General features: G+C 37.9%; 3 protein-coding genes across 4 annotated transcripts in view; 2 read left to right on the top strand and 1 right to left on the bottom strand.

The window, feature by feature from the left end:
• Window positions 1-14,296, bottom strand: part of LOC134822048 (uncharacterized) — a 51,471-nt gene that overhangs the window by 28,020 nt on the left and 9,155 nt on the right. The gene's annotated exons all lie outside the window — the stretch shown is intronic.
• LOC134822050 (zinc finger CCCH domain-containing protein 13-like) lies at window positions 110-7,692 on the top strand. The gene is made up of 9 exons (XM_063832890.1): window positions 110-257; window positions 451-840; window positions 3,555-3,729; window positions 3,867-3,945; window positions 4,165-4,338; window positions 5,572-5,701; window positions 5,918-6,063; window positions 6,375-6,398; window positions 7,220-7,692. The coding sequence occupies exons 1-9, from the start codon at window positions 122-124 to the stop codon at window positions 7,322-7,324; spliced, it is 1,359 nt and encodes a 452-aa protein (XP_063688960.1). The 5' UTR covers window positions 110-121; the 3' UTR covers window positions 7,325-7,692.
• On the top strand, window positions 8,524-14,044 carry LOC134822220 (SUMO-interacting motif-containing protein 1-like). The gene is made up of 8 exons (XM_063833127.1): window positions 8,524-11,222; window positions 11,459-11,560; window positions 11,876-11,955; window positions 12,280-12,450; window positions 12,849-12,933; window positions 13,295-13,449; window positions 13,608-13,701; window positions 13,854-14,044. Exons 1-8 carry the CDS (start codon window positions 8,524-8,526, stop codon window positions 13,927-13,929), a joined length of 3,462 nt encoding a protein of 1,153 aa, XP_063689197.1. The 3' UTR covers window positions 13,930-14,044.

The following is a 14,296-nucleotide window of genomic DNA, read 5'->3' as shown; positions in this document are numbered from 1 at the left end:
TGATCTCTTCAAGAAAACAACAAATTTTTCAAGAAAACATTTCTTAGTTGAATGTACACTGTATAGCATTTATTACATGAAATTGACAGGATTTATCTACAATAGACTACAGTATAGGACCATGCCAACAGAGGAAGATTTAAAAGCGATAGTTGTACACAAAAAGTACAGTTCCTCACGAAAAGGCAAGGGTGAGAGCGCTCGAAAGAGAAAGAGATCATCTTCCAGTGATAGCAGTCATACCTCTATATCTTCAGGTATCCCAGGTTTTCTTTCACCTTCTATTTTTTATATTAATTTACTGCCTATTAAGGGGCATAATTGTTGACCTCAAGTTAAAGCATTATAAGATATTTTAATCTATGAACATTTTTCTTTTATTAGCTATTGAAGTCAATTTTATTAATGCTTTTCATAGAATTTATTATATTCATGTAACAATCATCACAGAAACTGAACATAAGAGTGAAATAAAGCAAGAGGCGAAATCAGCAAATCCAGATGTGGGCTTCATTCCAAGTAGATTCTTGAAAGATAAACCTCAAAGACGAAGCTCGTCACGACGCCGCGAGGAGGAGACTCTAGTCAGCTATCCTGGGTACAAAGATTCAAAGTCCCGTCGAGATGAGGTGAAACGAGAGAGATCCTTGAATGAAAGACGAGATGAGAGGAGAGATGAGTCTAGAAGAGATGAGTCTAGAAGAGATGAGTCCAGAAGAGATGAGTCTAGAAGAGATGACAGAAGGGATGACAGAAGGGATGACAGAAGGGAGGATAGAAGGGATGAAAGAAGGGATGATAGAAGACACGAGGACGATGACAGGGGCAGACGTGATAGAGGTATAAACTATAAAACTAATAGATCGCTTTGTTTGCCAATTTTCACATTTTAACTTGTGATATCTTTTGTTTTTATATTTTCTTATCAAGTTATCACAGCAAAACAACATTTAAGATGACAACATTTAAGATGACAACTCGTATATATGGACACGTTCATTTGAGTTTGAGGATATTGGTAAACAAAAATAATAGCGTTTTTGACGATAGTGGCTTAATTTTGACATCTATTAACCTTTCACGTTCAGAAGTTCTGAACATTAGCCACGTAACCCATACTCCCATATGCACCGCTCAGAAAGAAAATCTATTGTTGTTAGGCACCATAATGTTTCAAATGTCACATTTTGTGTGACTTAGTTAACTGCAGTTGTCTAATTATCATTCCTTGGTCTGAAATATAGTAAATTAGGTCAATCTAACAATTATGATACAACATTGGTTAATGGGCACGGATCGAACGGTTACAAGGCAATATGTGGGTAACTTTGTCACACTCATGATACCATACCTCTATTCTACTGTGAGGTGTCCTAAAAAAACCTTTCAACTCATTATTTGATGGTTGCTCTACCGATCATAGCCCTAAAATGTGTTGTTTTGAATAATTAGCTAATACAGGCACTCGGTTATTGGGAAATTGAAATGAGGTTAATTCTGTCACAATATATGAAATTTAAAATTTTGAGCGAATTATTTATATCTGATTTTGGTTTGAAAGGCGGGAAAATTTTATATGATGACAATATAGTTGATGCAATTTAAGATCAGTTGATGTTTACATTGTCACAAAAAATTATACGAAATCGTAAATAGATTAAAAACAATGATTATAGAATGAAATAGTCTCTTATAATAACTCTTATAATAACTGATGTGACAAAGTAAACATGTCTTGCCCCTATTTTGAAGATCTATATTCTATACCTCTATTAGAATATTGTCCGGACCATCAGAGCTTAAGTTTAACAATTTTAGGTTAAATTTGTCAAATTCACTAAAAATGTGACAAAATTAACTTTTCATGCCCCAACAATTTCAAGATAATGTGTAAAAATTAGCATAGGCTGCTTTATTACCTATATAAATCAATCCAAACTACAAAAAATATATGTTAATGTGATGACGATTACCTAACTTTTATAATAACTGATGTGACAAAGTAAACATGTCTTGCCCCTATTTTGAAGATCTATAACTCTATTAGAATTCAACATTCTTTCAGAAACGATTGGAAGAATATTGTCCAGAACATAAGAGCTCAATTTTAAAAATTTAGATTAATTTGTCAAAGACATTGAAAATGTGACAAAATTAACTTTCCCTGCCCCAACAGTATCACGATAGTGTGTTATATTTGGCATAGGATTTATTACAGGACGATAGGGTCGTTTTTATAACCCACCTTTTCTAGACGAAAAACCAAATTACTAAACGCTATAACGAATCTATAGCATATATGCTCAAAATTTATTGGGCTACATATAATGAAGCCCAATAAATTTTGAGTATATATGCTATAGATTCGTTATAGCGTTTAGTAATTTGGTTTTTCGTCTAGAAAAGGTGGGTCATAAAACGACCCTATCGTCCCTATTCCCTAATGGGTTAAAGTATTAATCGATCCAAACTACGAAAAATATCTTTTAATCTGATGACGATTACCTAACTCTTATAATAACTGATGTGACAAAGTAAACATGTCTTGCCCTTATTTTGAAGAACTATACCTCTATTAGATAACTATGTAACTTTATCATCAAACAAATTTCGATAAACTAGTTATTTTGCCAGCAAGGAGCTAACAGAGTTATAATAATTTTGTGTGACGAAATTACCCTATTTTTGACCATGTAGCGGTAGTTTAATTGTGACACTGTTATCATATTACCACCTGATAATGATTTATGTGACTGGTGCATGGTACTAGCAGTGTTGTTTGATCCATAGTACGTATAATATAAGGGGTTTAAGCTGGTATATCATTAATTGTTCAATTTCACACATGTTCAGATATCATCAAGATTATGTGACAAAGTAAGCTTGGTTGTGCCTTCTGTGTTTTAATTCCTTACGACTATATGATATAATAACAATTCCCAGCACTTCCAGGCCATCAAATAAACTTACACTACTCAACATTGCTTATCAGGGTGCCCTAAACATTCATCACATATTTTCTTTTATGTGTGACAGAGTAAACCTGAATGCACCATCTAACGAAAAAAGTCGTCAAATATGTAGGTAATGGTCATATGTACCCATCCAATCAACTGGAAACTCAAAAATTTGGTCAAAAACGGCAGCAAGGGGTCCATATTTACTCCGTCACATGTTTATAGTGTGACAATGTAACCATTTCCGTGCCGGCCGTATTTAAGCGATATCTTATCACCTGATTAAGATATCGTTATGTGACAAAGTTAGCCTAGAGGATGAGACGATTATCCTAACCATCAAGGGTTTAAGTAATTTCATAGTGTGACAAAGTCAACTACACTGTGCCTTTTAGTAGCGTCACTTATATTTACCAATATCCTCAAACTCAAATGAACGTGTCCATATACGAGTCTGTATTTAATTTATAAATTCCCTGATTTCAGATGTTACTTTAACATTGCACCAGATTACTGGCACCAGATTACTGGCACCAGATTACTTGAAACTCGTTACATCTGTTGGGAACAGCAAATTGACAAAATAAATACTTTCAGACCACGACAATAGGCGAGATGACCGTGGACGGGTAGATGACGATAACGTCACACGGCGCCCACGTGCGGAAGAGGACAATTCGCGCGGATCAAGGAATGACTACCAGAAATCATTCGCCAACCAGAGAAGAGATCCCGAGCAAACCAGACCCAGGCGTGGCGATGAGGATAACAGGTTAATTTTCAATCCTTGAGATAAAAAGAGAAGTCCAGTAAAACGTTGATTTCAAATTGTTTGAATTTCTGAGACGCATTGGAATTTTGAGATATGCCTTGATAATCACCATTTAATAGCGAACATTGTGTTTTCAGAAGGAAGCCAAGAGAGGATCCAGAAAGGGTCTCAGGAAAGAGGTCTTCGTCTATAGATTCGAACAAAAGAAAAGGCAGGGTAAGTTATTTAACAATTATATTAACATATAGTTTAATATTTCTAACACATTATATTAAAACATGATTGACCAACCTTTTGTCGTCGGTTTTCGTTTATAAGCTAATCGAATTCTGACCAAACGTTAGATATGTATTTTGATGTTAATGTTAAGATAGAAATTTTGCCATTTCAGTACAATGCAATTGCAATAAGATGACATATTTATTGACATTCCAGAGAGATGAAGATGAAGATTATGACCCAATCTCAGACGAGGAGTTAGCTATGTTAGAGGAAGATGCTGGAATCATAGAGATCTACAAAGAGTTGGAGCGTGAAATGCGCAGCAAGCGCTACACCGCCAACCTGGATAGTGTTGATTTCAGCGCTCTTGATTTATTGAAACCTGAGGTATGCTGAGCTCGTGATATCATGGATCGCTTAGGTTCCACCAGGATCTGGTAGTCCTCATAATTCTGCGGCCTCCATGTATCGTCATCTCGCACAACTCTTTGAGAATCTTGTGAATTTGGCTTGTGAAAATGTGCAGCCTTCCAGACATTAATTGAGTCAACGAGGTGTCGTACGTCACCTCAAGATCGGGTGACAGGGGGCTGACCAGGCCAGAACCCAATTGATTGGGTCTGAGGTCACGTCATTATGACTTATGAGCCTGAGGTCACGTGACTATGACGTCACCTTGTTCTCCGTTTCCCGCTCATTGGACCAGGTGAGCTTGCATGCTTGTGAATGTGGGTGTAAGTACAGCTGTACTGTAGTTTATACCTAATTACCCCCTATAAAAACCGAAAATTTATTTTCAGGCAGAAGCTAGAAATTTACCAAAGTATCGACATTCGACATTGCTATAAACTTATTTTACGTATTTGTTACCTGTTACTAATTAATCAACAGGATCATAATGTTGATTGTATCGATGAAACATGGATTTTAAGGCATAAGGAAGCATTTTTGAGTTCTGAAACCAAGTTTAATCGATTTCTCATGCAATTTTAGGTCAGGGATGGTCATCAAAATAAGTTTATAGCAATGTCGATACTTTGGTAAATTTCTATCTTTCTGCCAAAAAATAAGTTTCGGTTTCTATAGGGGGTAATTAGGTATGACCCCCTATAGAAACACACCCACATTCACAAGCATGCAAGCTCACCTGGTCCAATGAGCGGGAAACGGAGAACAAGGTGACGTCATAGTCAAGCAACCTCCTGTCACCCGATCTTGAGGTGATGTACAACACCTCGTTGACTCAATCAATGTCTGGAAGGCTGCAAATTTTCACATGCCAAATTCACAAGATTCTTAAAGAATTGTGCGAGATGACGATACATAGAGGCCGTAGAATTATGAGGACTACCAGATCCTGGTGGAACCTAAGCGATCCATGATATCACGACAGGCCCTCAGCCTGAGCTGGAACTCTGGAATTTTGGGTTTTGTTTAGAATGTACAGATTTCTGTTTTGGAATTTTTTCGGGTGACTATTACAATTTTATTGGAACGTGGAAAGTCGTCTGTTGCTATGTAAATTTCGTCTGAAATATTAGCTTGATACTGTTGGTTGAGCCTGATTTCTATTGAAAAACTTCTGTAAAAATATGACTGATGATAACAACTCATGTTTAGAAGAAACTAGAACCGGAACCGAGGAAGAAGGACCCCATAGACCGGCTACTGAAGTGTGGCTACAGCGCTAACTACGGTGGTAAAGCAATCACTGAAAAGATAAAAGCATTGTCTTTACAGAGGGGTGTAGGTGAGAAATATTCCGGAATATTTCGAAATGTTCCGAATATTCAGAGTTTAGATGTTGCTTTGAAGATTATTCAATAAGATCATAGCATAGTATGGTATTTAGTCATTTGACGCACGGTAAAAAATATGAAAACTATCAAATAGTTACAAGTTTTACAATATTATTGAGATTTTTGTCACTAAATTCACCTAACACTTAACAGTTAACACCACCCAGAAGCACCGCTGAACGGAGCGTTCTCAGCCAACAAGAAGACATTGAGAACAGTGTTCCAAGAAACCCTGTCCCCACACATAGCTTTATCTTCTCACACTGACCTTCTTCTTAGACAGAAACTAGCGCTACTGTCACGTGATAAGAACGTGAGTTTGGAAATTCTTATCTTCTATTTATGTTATCTTATCTTGTTAGTTGTTCCACTAGCGTATATACAGTATAGGAGAGCGGCTGGGGTTATGGTAGTGCAAACTTTTTAGACTAAAACATGAGAATCTTTTTTCGGCTGGAAGATCGGTTTGAGTAATTGCCCTTACTAACATACATACATACATACACTGCATGTTTCTTGTGTATTTGAATGTTACTTAGAGTAAATGTGTGATTATTATTAGTGTGAATGTGTGTATTGTTAAATTTTCACACACATTTTCACTAAATGTGTGATTGATTTCAGGGCTTATACGTGGAAAAGCGTGAGGTGACTTGATATTGAGCTATGATTTAATGTGATGTGTTGGTCCAAAAGTGACGTAGCGTTTCTTGGCCAATTATAGCATGTTATCAGCTATCTGGTCTTGTTGACATTGTGTTAATTATGGCCCAACCTGTATTACCTAATCATTTGCTGCTGGCTGTCATTTTGCTGGTTTTCAATTGTTTACCTTACGAGACATATTTAAATGGTACGAAAGTGGTTTTTCGAAAAAATCACCAAAATTTAGGTCACCGTCATTTAACAGACACCATCGCGTCGGTCTCCTATACCGTCTAGAGGATTAGAAGTTAAGTTGAGGCTAAGTTTTAAAGGCTCCGGAGGAATTGTTTACAAGATAAAACAGCTGATCAGAGAAGATCTTTGTACCCTTATCAAATATTGGGTTTCATTTTTGTAAAATAAGGAGCTGATGAAAAAATCCCCATATTCGCTACAAGAGAAACGCTCTTCAAACTACATTACCATGATTTAATTTGGGGTACGAAATTTGGCGTTTTTCGGAAAAAATTCCCATATTTTCGTTCCCAAATTATTTTGGTCACCGGAATTATGTCGAACATGAATATGTCTCGTTAGGTATCAGAGCTGATCATAAGTAAATTAAAATTAAAATAATGAGCTTTTAATACGCAAGAAGGCCGTTTGACACTCGCTGTACAGATTTGATTTTAGAACTTTAGAAGAACTGGCTTGCTTTGCCTCCGTATCTGTGATAAATTAAATAATTGGAATGAAAAAAAAGACAACAATCAATTATTTTAATCGACATAAAATAATAAATCTAACTCTTACTCACTATTCAGGTGTCAGAGATAGTTTTAACAGATGAGCCAGTTAACAACACATTACTAAACGACAGTGTAAAACTCTTCAACCAGATGGCGGGAACTAACCTGGAAGTAAAATAAGACAATCCACGTGATGCCCATATAAGGAGCATTTGATTTTAACTATTTGATTTGTTGAGTTCCAGAACATTGACTAATTAATTGATTTTCAATTATCTTATCAGTTACATGATTACATTTTGTGATAAGCCCGGCACGAGATATACCGATAATATCGGACATAATGGATGATAATGGTTAGTAACCATTGGTTACGTTACGCTGGAGTAACCTTACGGAAGTGAATTGCAGGATATAAATATCGAATCAGTGTGATGATGTAATCATGTAAAGCTAGATGGGTTAGACCTTGTGTACGTGTATTATCTGAACTTAGTTTGTCTCCTTGAGAGCCCCTTATAGTTAGCTGTTGTTTCGTTTAACCAATTTGTAACTTTTTGAGTGTTTATTTCTTATTCTCGATTAGACAGAACACATTCCACTTGATTACATGATTCGTACTGTTTAGATTTAGTTACCCTGACCTATACTTTACGACATAATCAAACTAATAATCAAACTGGTAAGATCACGTACCGTTCTTACTGTCTATATTTTTGAATCTGCGTTAACGTGTACAAGAGGCACGAGCAGGGGTGTAGGAAGCGGGGGGGGGGGGGCACGAGGGTACGGTCAGATTAAATTAAAGATTAAATTTCACGGGTACTGCAACTAATAAGTGAATAAGTAAAAGTCACGCATTGACCCGTAAGTGATAGTTGCCCTTTGTCCTTTGTCTTGCATTGACACTGTGTGCATGATTCTCAGTTTAGAAGTAACATGTTTATTCACGTAATTATAATCACTAAGTTATTTAACTAAGAATGAAAGAGATCCTACCACCTTGGTTAAACGTACACGTAAGGCACGTCCATCCGCCTGGCAGTGGCTGACTGTTTTTACAAGATTACATATTATTGTATTTGTGTAAATTGAGCTTCTGCTTTAATTTATTTACTAGGCGTTGTTTCATTTATTTGTATCCATGTCGTATCATAAAAAGTAAAATCCACCATTTGCAAGTCACGGTTTACAAACTGCGAAACTGTACTAGGCTTGATTATTTTGATGTGCTGCATATTTAATCTATTAATAGAGTTTCCGAGTGATATAATGGCGAAATTTCTATTTATTTGGAATTAATACAAACTGGATTTGTCTTTGAAGTTTGAATCACCGAGTACTCTTAACATTACATTTTATAAGATCGGTGCAATGGAATGGCGGTAGTAAACGAGGGAATATTTACGGAGAAAGAAATTGAAGCTCCAGAAAGATCAATTCATAATACACTAAACAACAATGGAATAGACAACAACATGATCGGGTCAGATGATGCCACAGTTGTTATAGCTAAAACTCCAGCAAGAAGTGAAGTTCCTTGTGAAGTTCCTTGTGAAGTTCCTTGTGAAGTTCCTTGTGAAGTTTCCAACGAGATTATTAATGCAAAAGCTGCTCCCGAGGACGGGAAAGGAGAATCTGCTGTTCTGAACGGTGACTCAGATACGAGTGAGTTTATTACAGAAACAGATATAAAGGCACTCGTGGTAAAAGTTGAACCGAGTGTAGAAGTAGCCGAATCAAGTTCATCAATTGCTGAATCACCTGAAGCAGTAGCTGAATCACCTGAAGCAGTAGCTGAATCATCTGAGGCAGTTACTGAATCACCTGAAGCAGTAGCTGAATCACCTGAAGCAGTTACCGAATCACCTGAAGTAGTAGCTGAATCACCTGAAGCAGTAGCTGAATCGCCTGAGGCAGTAGCTGAATCACCTGAAGCAGTAGCTGAATCACCTGAGGCAGTAGCTGAATCACCTGAAGCAGTAGCTGAATCACCTGAAGCAGTAGCTGAATCACCTGAAGCAGTTACTGAATCACCTGAAGCAGTAGCTGAATCACCTGAAGCAGTAGCTGAATCACCTAAAGCAGTTACTGAATCACCTGAAGCAGTAGCTGAATCACCTGAAGCAGTAGCTGAATCACCTGAAGCAGTTACTGAATCACCTGAAGCAGTAGCTGAATTACTTGAGGCAGTAGCTGAATCACCTGAAGCAGTAGCTGAATCACCTGAGGCAGTAGCTGAATCACCTAAAGCAGTTACTGAATCACCTGAAGCAGTAGCTGAATCACCTGAAGCAGTAGCTGAATCACCTGAAGCAGTTACTGAATCACCTGAAGCAGTAGCTGAATCACCTGAAGCAGTTACCGAATCACCTGAAGAAGTAGCTGAATCACTTGAGGCAGTAGCTGAATCACATGAAGCAGTTACTGAATCACCTGAAGCAGTAGCTGAATCACCTGAGGCAGTAGCTGAATCACCTGAAGCAGTTACTGAATCACCTGAAGCAGTAGCTGAATCACCTGAAGCAGTAGCTGAATCACCTGAAGCAGTAGCTGAATCACCTGAAGCAGTAGCTGAATCACCTGAAGCAGTTACCGAATCACCTGAAGAAGTAGCTGAATCACTTGAGGCAGTAGCTGAATCACATGAAGCAGTTACTGAATCACCTGAAGCAGTAGCTGAATCACCTGAGGCAGTAGCTGAATCACCTGAAGCAGTTACTGAATCACCTGAAGCAGTAGCTGAATCACCTGAAGCAGTTATCGAATCACCTGAAGCAGTATCTGAATCACCTGAGGCAGTAGCTGAATCACCTGAAGCAGTTCCTGAATCACGTGAAGCAGTAGCTGAATCGCGTGAAGCAGTAGCTGAATCACCTGAAGCAGTAGCTGAATCACCTGAAGCAGTAGCTGAATCACCTGAAGCAGTAGCTGAATCACCTGAAGCAGTAGCTGAATCGCGTGAAGCAGTAGCTGAATCACCTGAAGCAGTAGCTGAATCACCTGAAGCAGTAGCTGAATCGCGTGAAGCAGTAGCTGAATCACCTGAAGCAGTAGCTGAATCACCTGAAGCAGTAGCTGAATCACCTGAGGCAGTAGCTGAATCACCTGAAGCAGTTACTGAATCACCTGAAGCAGTAGCTGAATCACCTGAAGCAGTAGCTGAATCACCTGAGGCAGTTACTGAATCACCTGGAGCAGTAGCTGAATCACCTGTAGCAGTTACTGAATCACCTGAGGCAGTAGCTGAATCACCTGAAGCAGTTACTGAATCACCTGAAGCAGTTACTGAATCACCTGAAGCAGTTACTGAATCACCTGAAGCAGTTACTGAATCACCTGAAGCAGTAGCTGAATCACCTGTAGCAGTTACTGAATCACCTGAGGCAGTAGCTGAATCACCTGAAGCAGTAGCTGAATCACCTGAAGCAGTTATCGAATCACCTGAAGCAGTACCTGAATCACCTGAAGCAGTTACTGAATCACCTGAAGCAGTAGCTGAATCACTTGAGGCAGTAGCTGAAACACATGAGGTAGTAGCTGAATCACCTGAGGCAGTAGCTGAATTATCTGAAGCAGTTACTGAATCACCTGAAGCAGTTACTGAATCACCTGAAGCAGTAGCTGAATCACTTGAGGCAGTAGCTGAAACACCTGAAGCAGTTACTGAATCACCTGAAGCAGTTACTGAATCACCTGAAGCAGTAGCTGAATCACCTGAGGCAGTAGCTGAATCACCTGAGGCAGTAGCTGAATCATCTGAAGCAGTAGCTGAATTATCTCAAGATAGCATTTGCCTTCCAGATAGCACTAATCTAGCACCCGAGATCGTTTCAGATCAGCAAAAACCCGCTATCAGCCAAGTCCAGAATCTAAACGAGAATTTACTCATCAAAAATGATCTTCTCGGCTCGTTGAATCTGATAGATGCTGCTCCCGCTCCCCTCCTGCCTGGTACAGACTGGGACCAGGGGAGCAGTGTGGATCTCGGAGAGAGTGAAGGAGAAAGTGAAAGTGAAAGTGAACTTAATGACGAAGTGAAATGTTGTCCTCATGCCCACCAGTTTGTTAACGATCTGTGAGTTTTTAATTTAAATTAGTGCCCATAGTTAGGGTAGTTACAAGTTATATATTGTTGATGAGTCGAAGCTTTGTTAATCGATAAAAATAAGTTTTTACCATACATTTAAAAGTAATTTAATGAGAGATTGTGGATTTAAATGCGATAAAAATGTATACTTCACTATATCATAATATTATTATTGTACATGATGTACTTTTTGACTAAAATGTGTACAGAATAACATTTAGCAGCTCTGAAGAAGCTAGCTCAGCAGGAGAAGCCCAGGACATCAAAGAGCTGAGGAAAGAACGGAGACAGAAAAAAAGTAGGAAAAGAAAACAAAGACTCAAAAAGTATGCAATTACGCTTAAGTTGGCCCATTTTAAAATCAAATCAAATCAAATCAAAATATAATGACACAAACATCATCACACATCATCAAAAATATATCTACTAAAGTTAAAAATTATCTTAAATCTATTGGCCTAGACAACCAAGTTAAAATGAATCTAATTTACATACTTTCCACTTTTAAATTAACGATTTAAATAATTTTGAGTTGAGTATCATTATGTGTTCCAAATGTTCAATATTTATGTTATAATTTCACTGGGTAGTTATGTAATCACGTGATCAATATTCACCAGATTTAATCTCTACCATTTCAGATGTTGTTCAGGTTGTGATGGTCAGGAGAGTGTTGAACCTCTGACATCTGAGTTACCCTCACCTATTGGTCTTAGTACCGGTAAGTTACCCTCACCTATTGGTCTCAGTACTGGTAACTGTTTAGATTTTAGATATCAGTAGATAAACTTGGTTACCACGGGTGACCGAGTTGAGCCATAAGTTTTGTAACAGCAGTTAAAGTTGCAGCGGCAACCAATCAAAGCAATATATCACATCACGTGTCAAAACAATCAAGGCTCTACTCTGCTGTAGTAACCAGATTAAATTTCGTTATTAACCAAACAATTATGTTCAGTTCGCATTGGTTCAGTTTATATTTAATAGACCTTTTTCCACCACCATATGTTTCAAATTTGTACGGAAAATCTTGATAAACCCTCAGGAATGCTGCAATGTAACGTCATCAAATCATTTGAAGAGGTTGTTTCCACGCGTTATAACTCCGAGGAGGAGATAGATGCAGCGATTAACTCGTACAGTACTGTTGGGGGACGGTTAGCCCATCAGAACGAGCAGACCTTCAGTGACGTGGATATAGCGGGCTATAAGTCGCGTGAGTTACACGTGATCTATCTTGTCTATTGACTAACTGAGTGAAGTAACGTTATTTTGGCACTGTTGATTTGGTTACATTAGTAGGTTTGCTGGCTGACAAGTCAAAGAATAGCTTAAAAAGCTGGCATGTGTAAGCTTGTTGCGGTGATGAAATAATAACAAATGTCATGCAACTAAATATTTGTTAAGAAGTTTGTGTAGCTGTCAGTTGTTTATTGTTAGGCAAGCATATCATCAAATGTAAGTAAGTTATCGTACAAGATATAATGTTCATGTACATCTAATGTATATATGCAGTATACTTACTTTGGTAGTTAACTTTTTTGGCAGTATTTATCAAGAAGTTGGTCCGTATTATTAAGTAATGTGCTTAATACTAAATATAAAACACCCTAGGAAGTGATTGCGGGAGTCCTGCATCAGATCCTGACCTCTTGGTTTGTGATTACTCAAACTCCGTGGGCAGAAAACTGGCTAATAGGTCAGTATTTTTCTTGATTTCATTTGTGGCAATTAACTGGTTGCCTGATGAGTGGAAGTTGGTCTGATAGCTAAAATAAGAATGTGTGTACAACTACACAAAAACCATCAACTCTGTGTGGAGTATTTTTGTATTACCAGCGATTATCCCATAGTGTTGCAACTTTATTCTTTGAGAGAAGCCCCACTCAATTAATTCATCTTGATATGACTGTCCCAAGTCACAACGCGCTATGTCAATATTCGTAGCCCGCAATACTTTAAAATCGACTAAAACATGAAAGTTCAGCAGTCCTATTACGCGCAAAATGGCGCGCGTCAACCAATCAAAACAAACTTATTTAAACGCGTTCATTCTGCAGGAATTTGAATAATCAAAATGACAACCTGGACGAATGTATTGGTGGTTTCCTTCTGGATACTCTGAATCAGAATTTGGATCCTACCAGTAGACTCTTTGCGATGGAGGTTGAAGAGTTGAATACCATGGTCAAAGGATTACACCTCAAATTACAAAGTCAGTCACAACTCAATTGTGATAGCCTTGAAGTTTAAATTTTGTCCTGGGAAATTGATTGTAATTAGCAGAATTAATCTCTCCATCAAGTTACTTTTTGTCATTTATATAGCATTAATCTCAAACAAATGTAGTTGGGTTAACGAGGTGTATTTCAGATGTTAGCGAGGATTTAGTCAACGTGGTTACAGAAAATGACGACCTAAAAGCTCAGAAATCTGTCATAACGAAACACGTGACTCAATTATCTCGGTATGTTTTGCTAACTGAATAATTATAAAAAACAGTTTATGTTCCAATACTTTGTAGTTTAGTTGAAAAGATATCAGATTCTGAAGCGGATCTTGAGGGTATTCCACTACTAATAAAGATGATTCTGCCGTATAATTTCGTTATTTCTGCAGGCTAGCCCAGGGTTTCAGAGCAAACGACAATTCAGCCTTCCGGAAGATCTTAGTCACCAGAGAAACTGACATCTAGGGACTTATTGATGTCAAAAATCATAACTTTTTATTGTTTTATTTCGCTAGTATATTATTCGCAGTGAGGGAGCGTTCAGATATTACGTCAGCAGGTTTTTGGCCATTTTTACCCCCCCCCCCCCCAGGATTCAGGTATTCGGCAAGGCCCAGACCACCCTTCCCCATCGTTGGCAACCGCCAGCATTTCCAAACCCCCTCCCTCTCGGCTTCTGATGTGATAGGTGAACGCTCCCTAAAATATTAAATTATACCAATTCAGCAGTAAAACTGTATGTGTAAGATATTCTGTATTTTTTTTCATGTTTTTAAGGAGAAAGATTTATCGTAAATTTATATCAAAATTCAAACTATTCAAATATTTTAGT

Source organism: Bolinopsis microptera, chromosome 10 (genome assembly GCF_026151205.1).
Source record: "Bolinopsis microptera isolate Bmic1 chromosome 10, MBARI_Bmic_1.0, whole genome shotgun sequence".
Classification (NCBI taxonomy): domain Eukaryota; kingdom Metazoa; phylum Ctenophora; class Tentaculata; order Lobata; family Bolinopsidae; genus Bolinopsis; species Bolinopsis microptera.
Note: the sequence above shows the minus strand (reverse complement) of the source record. Positions and strands in the feature narration are given on the sequence as shown.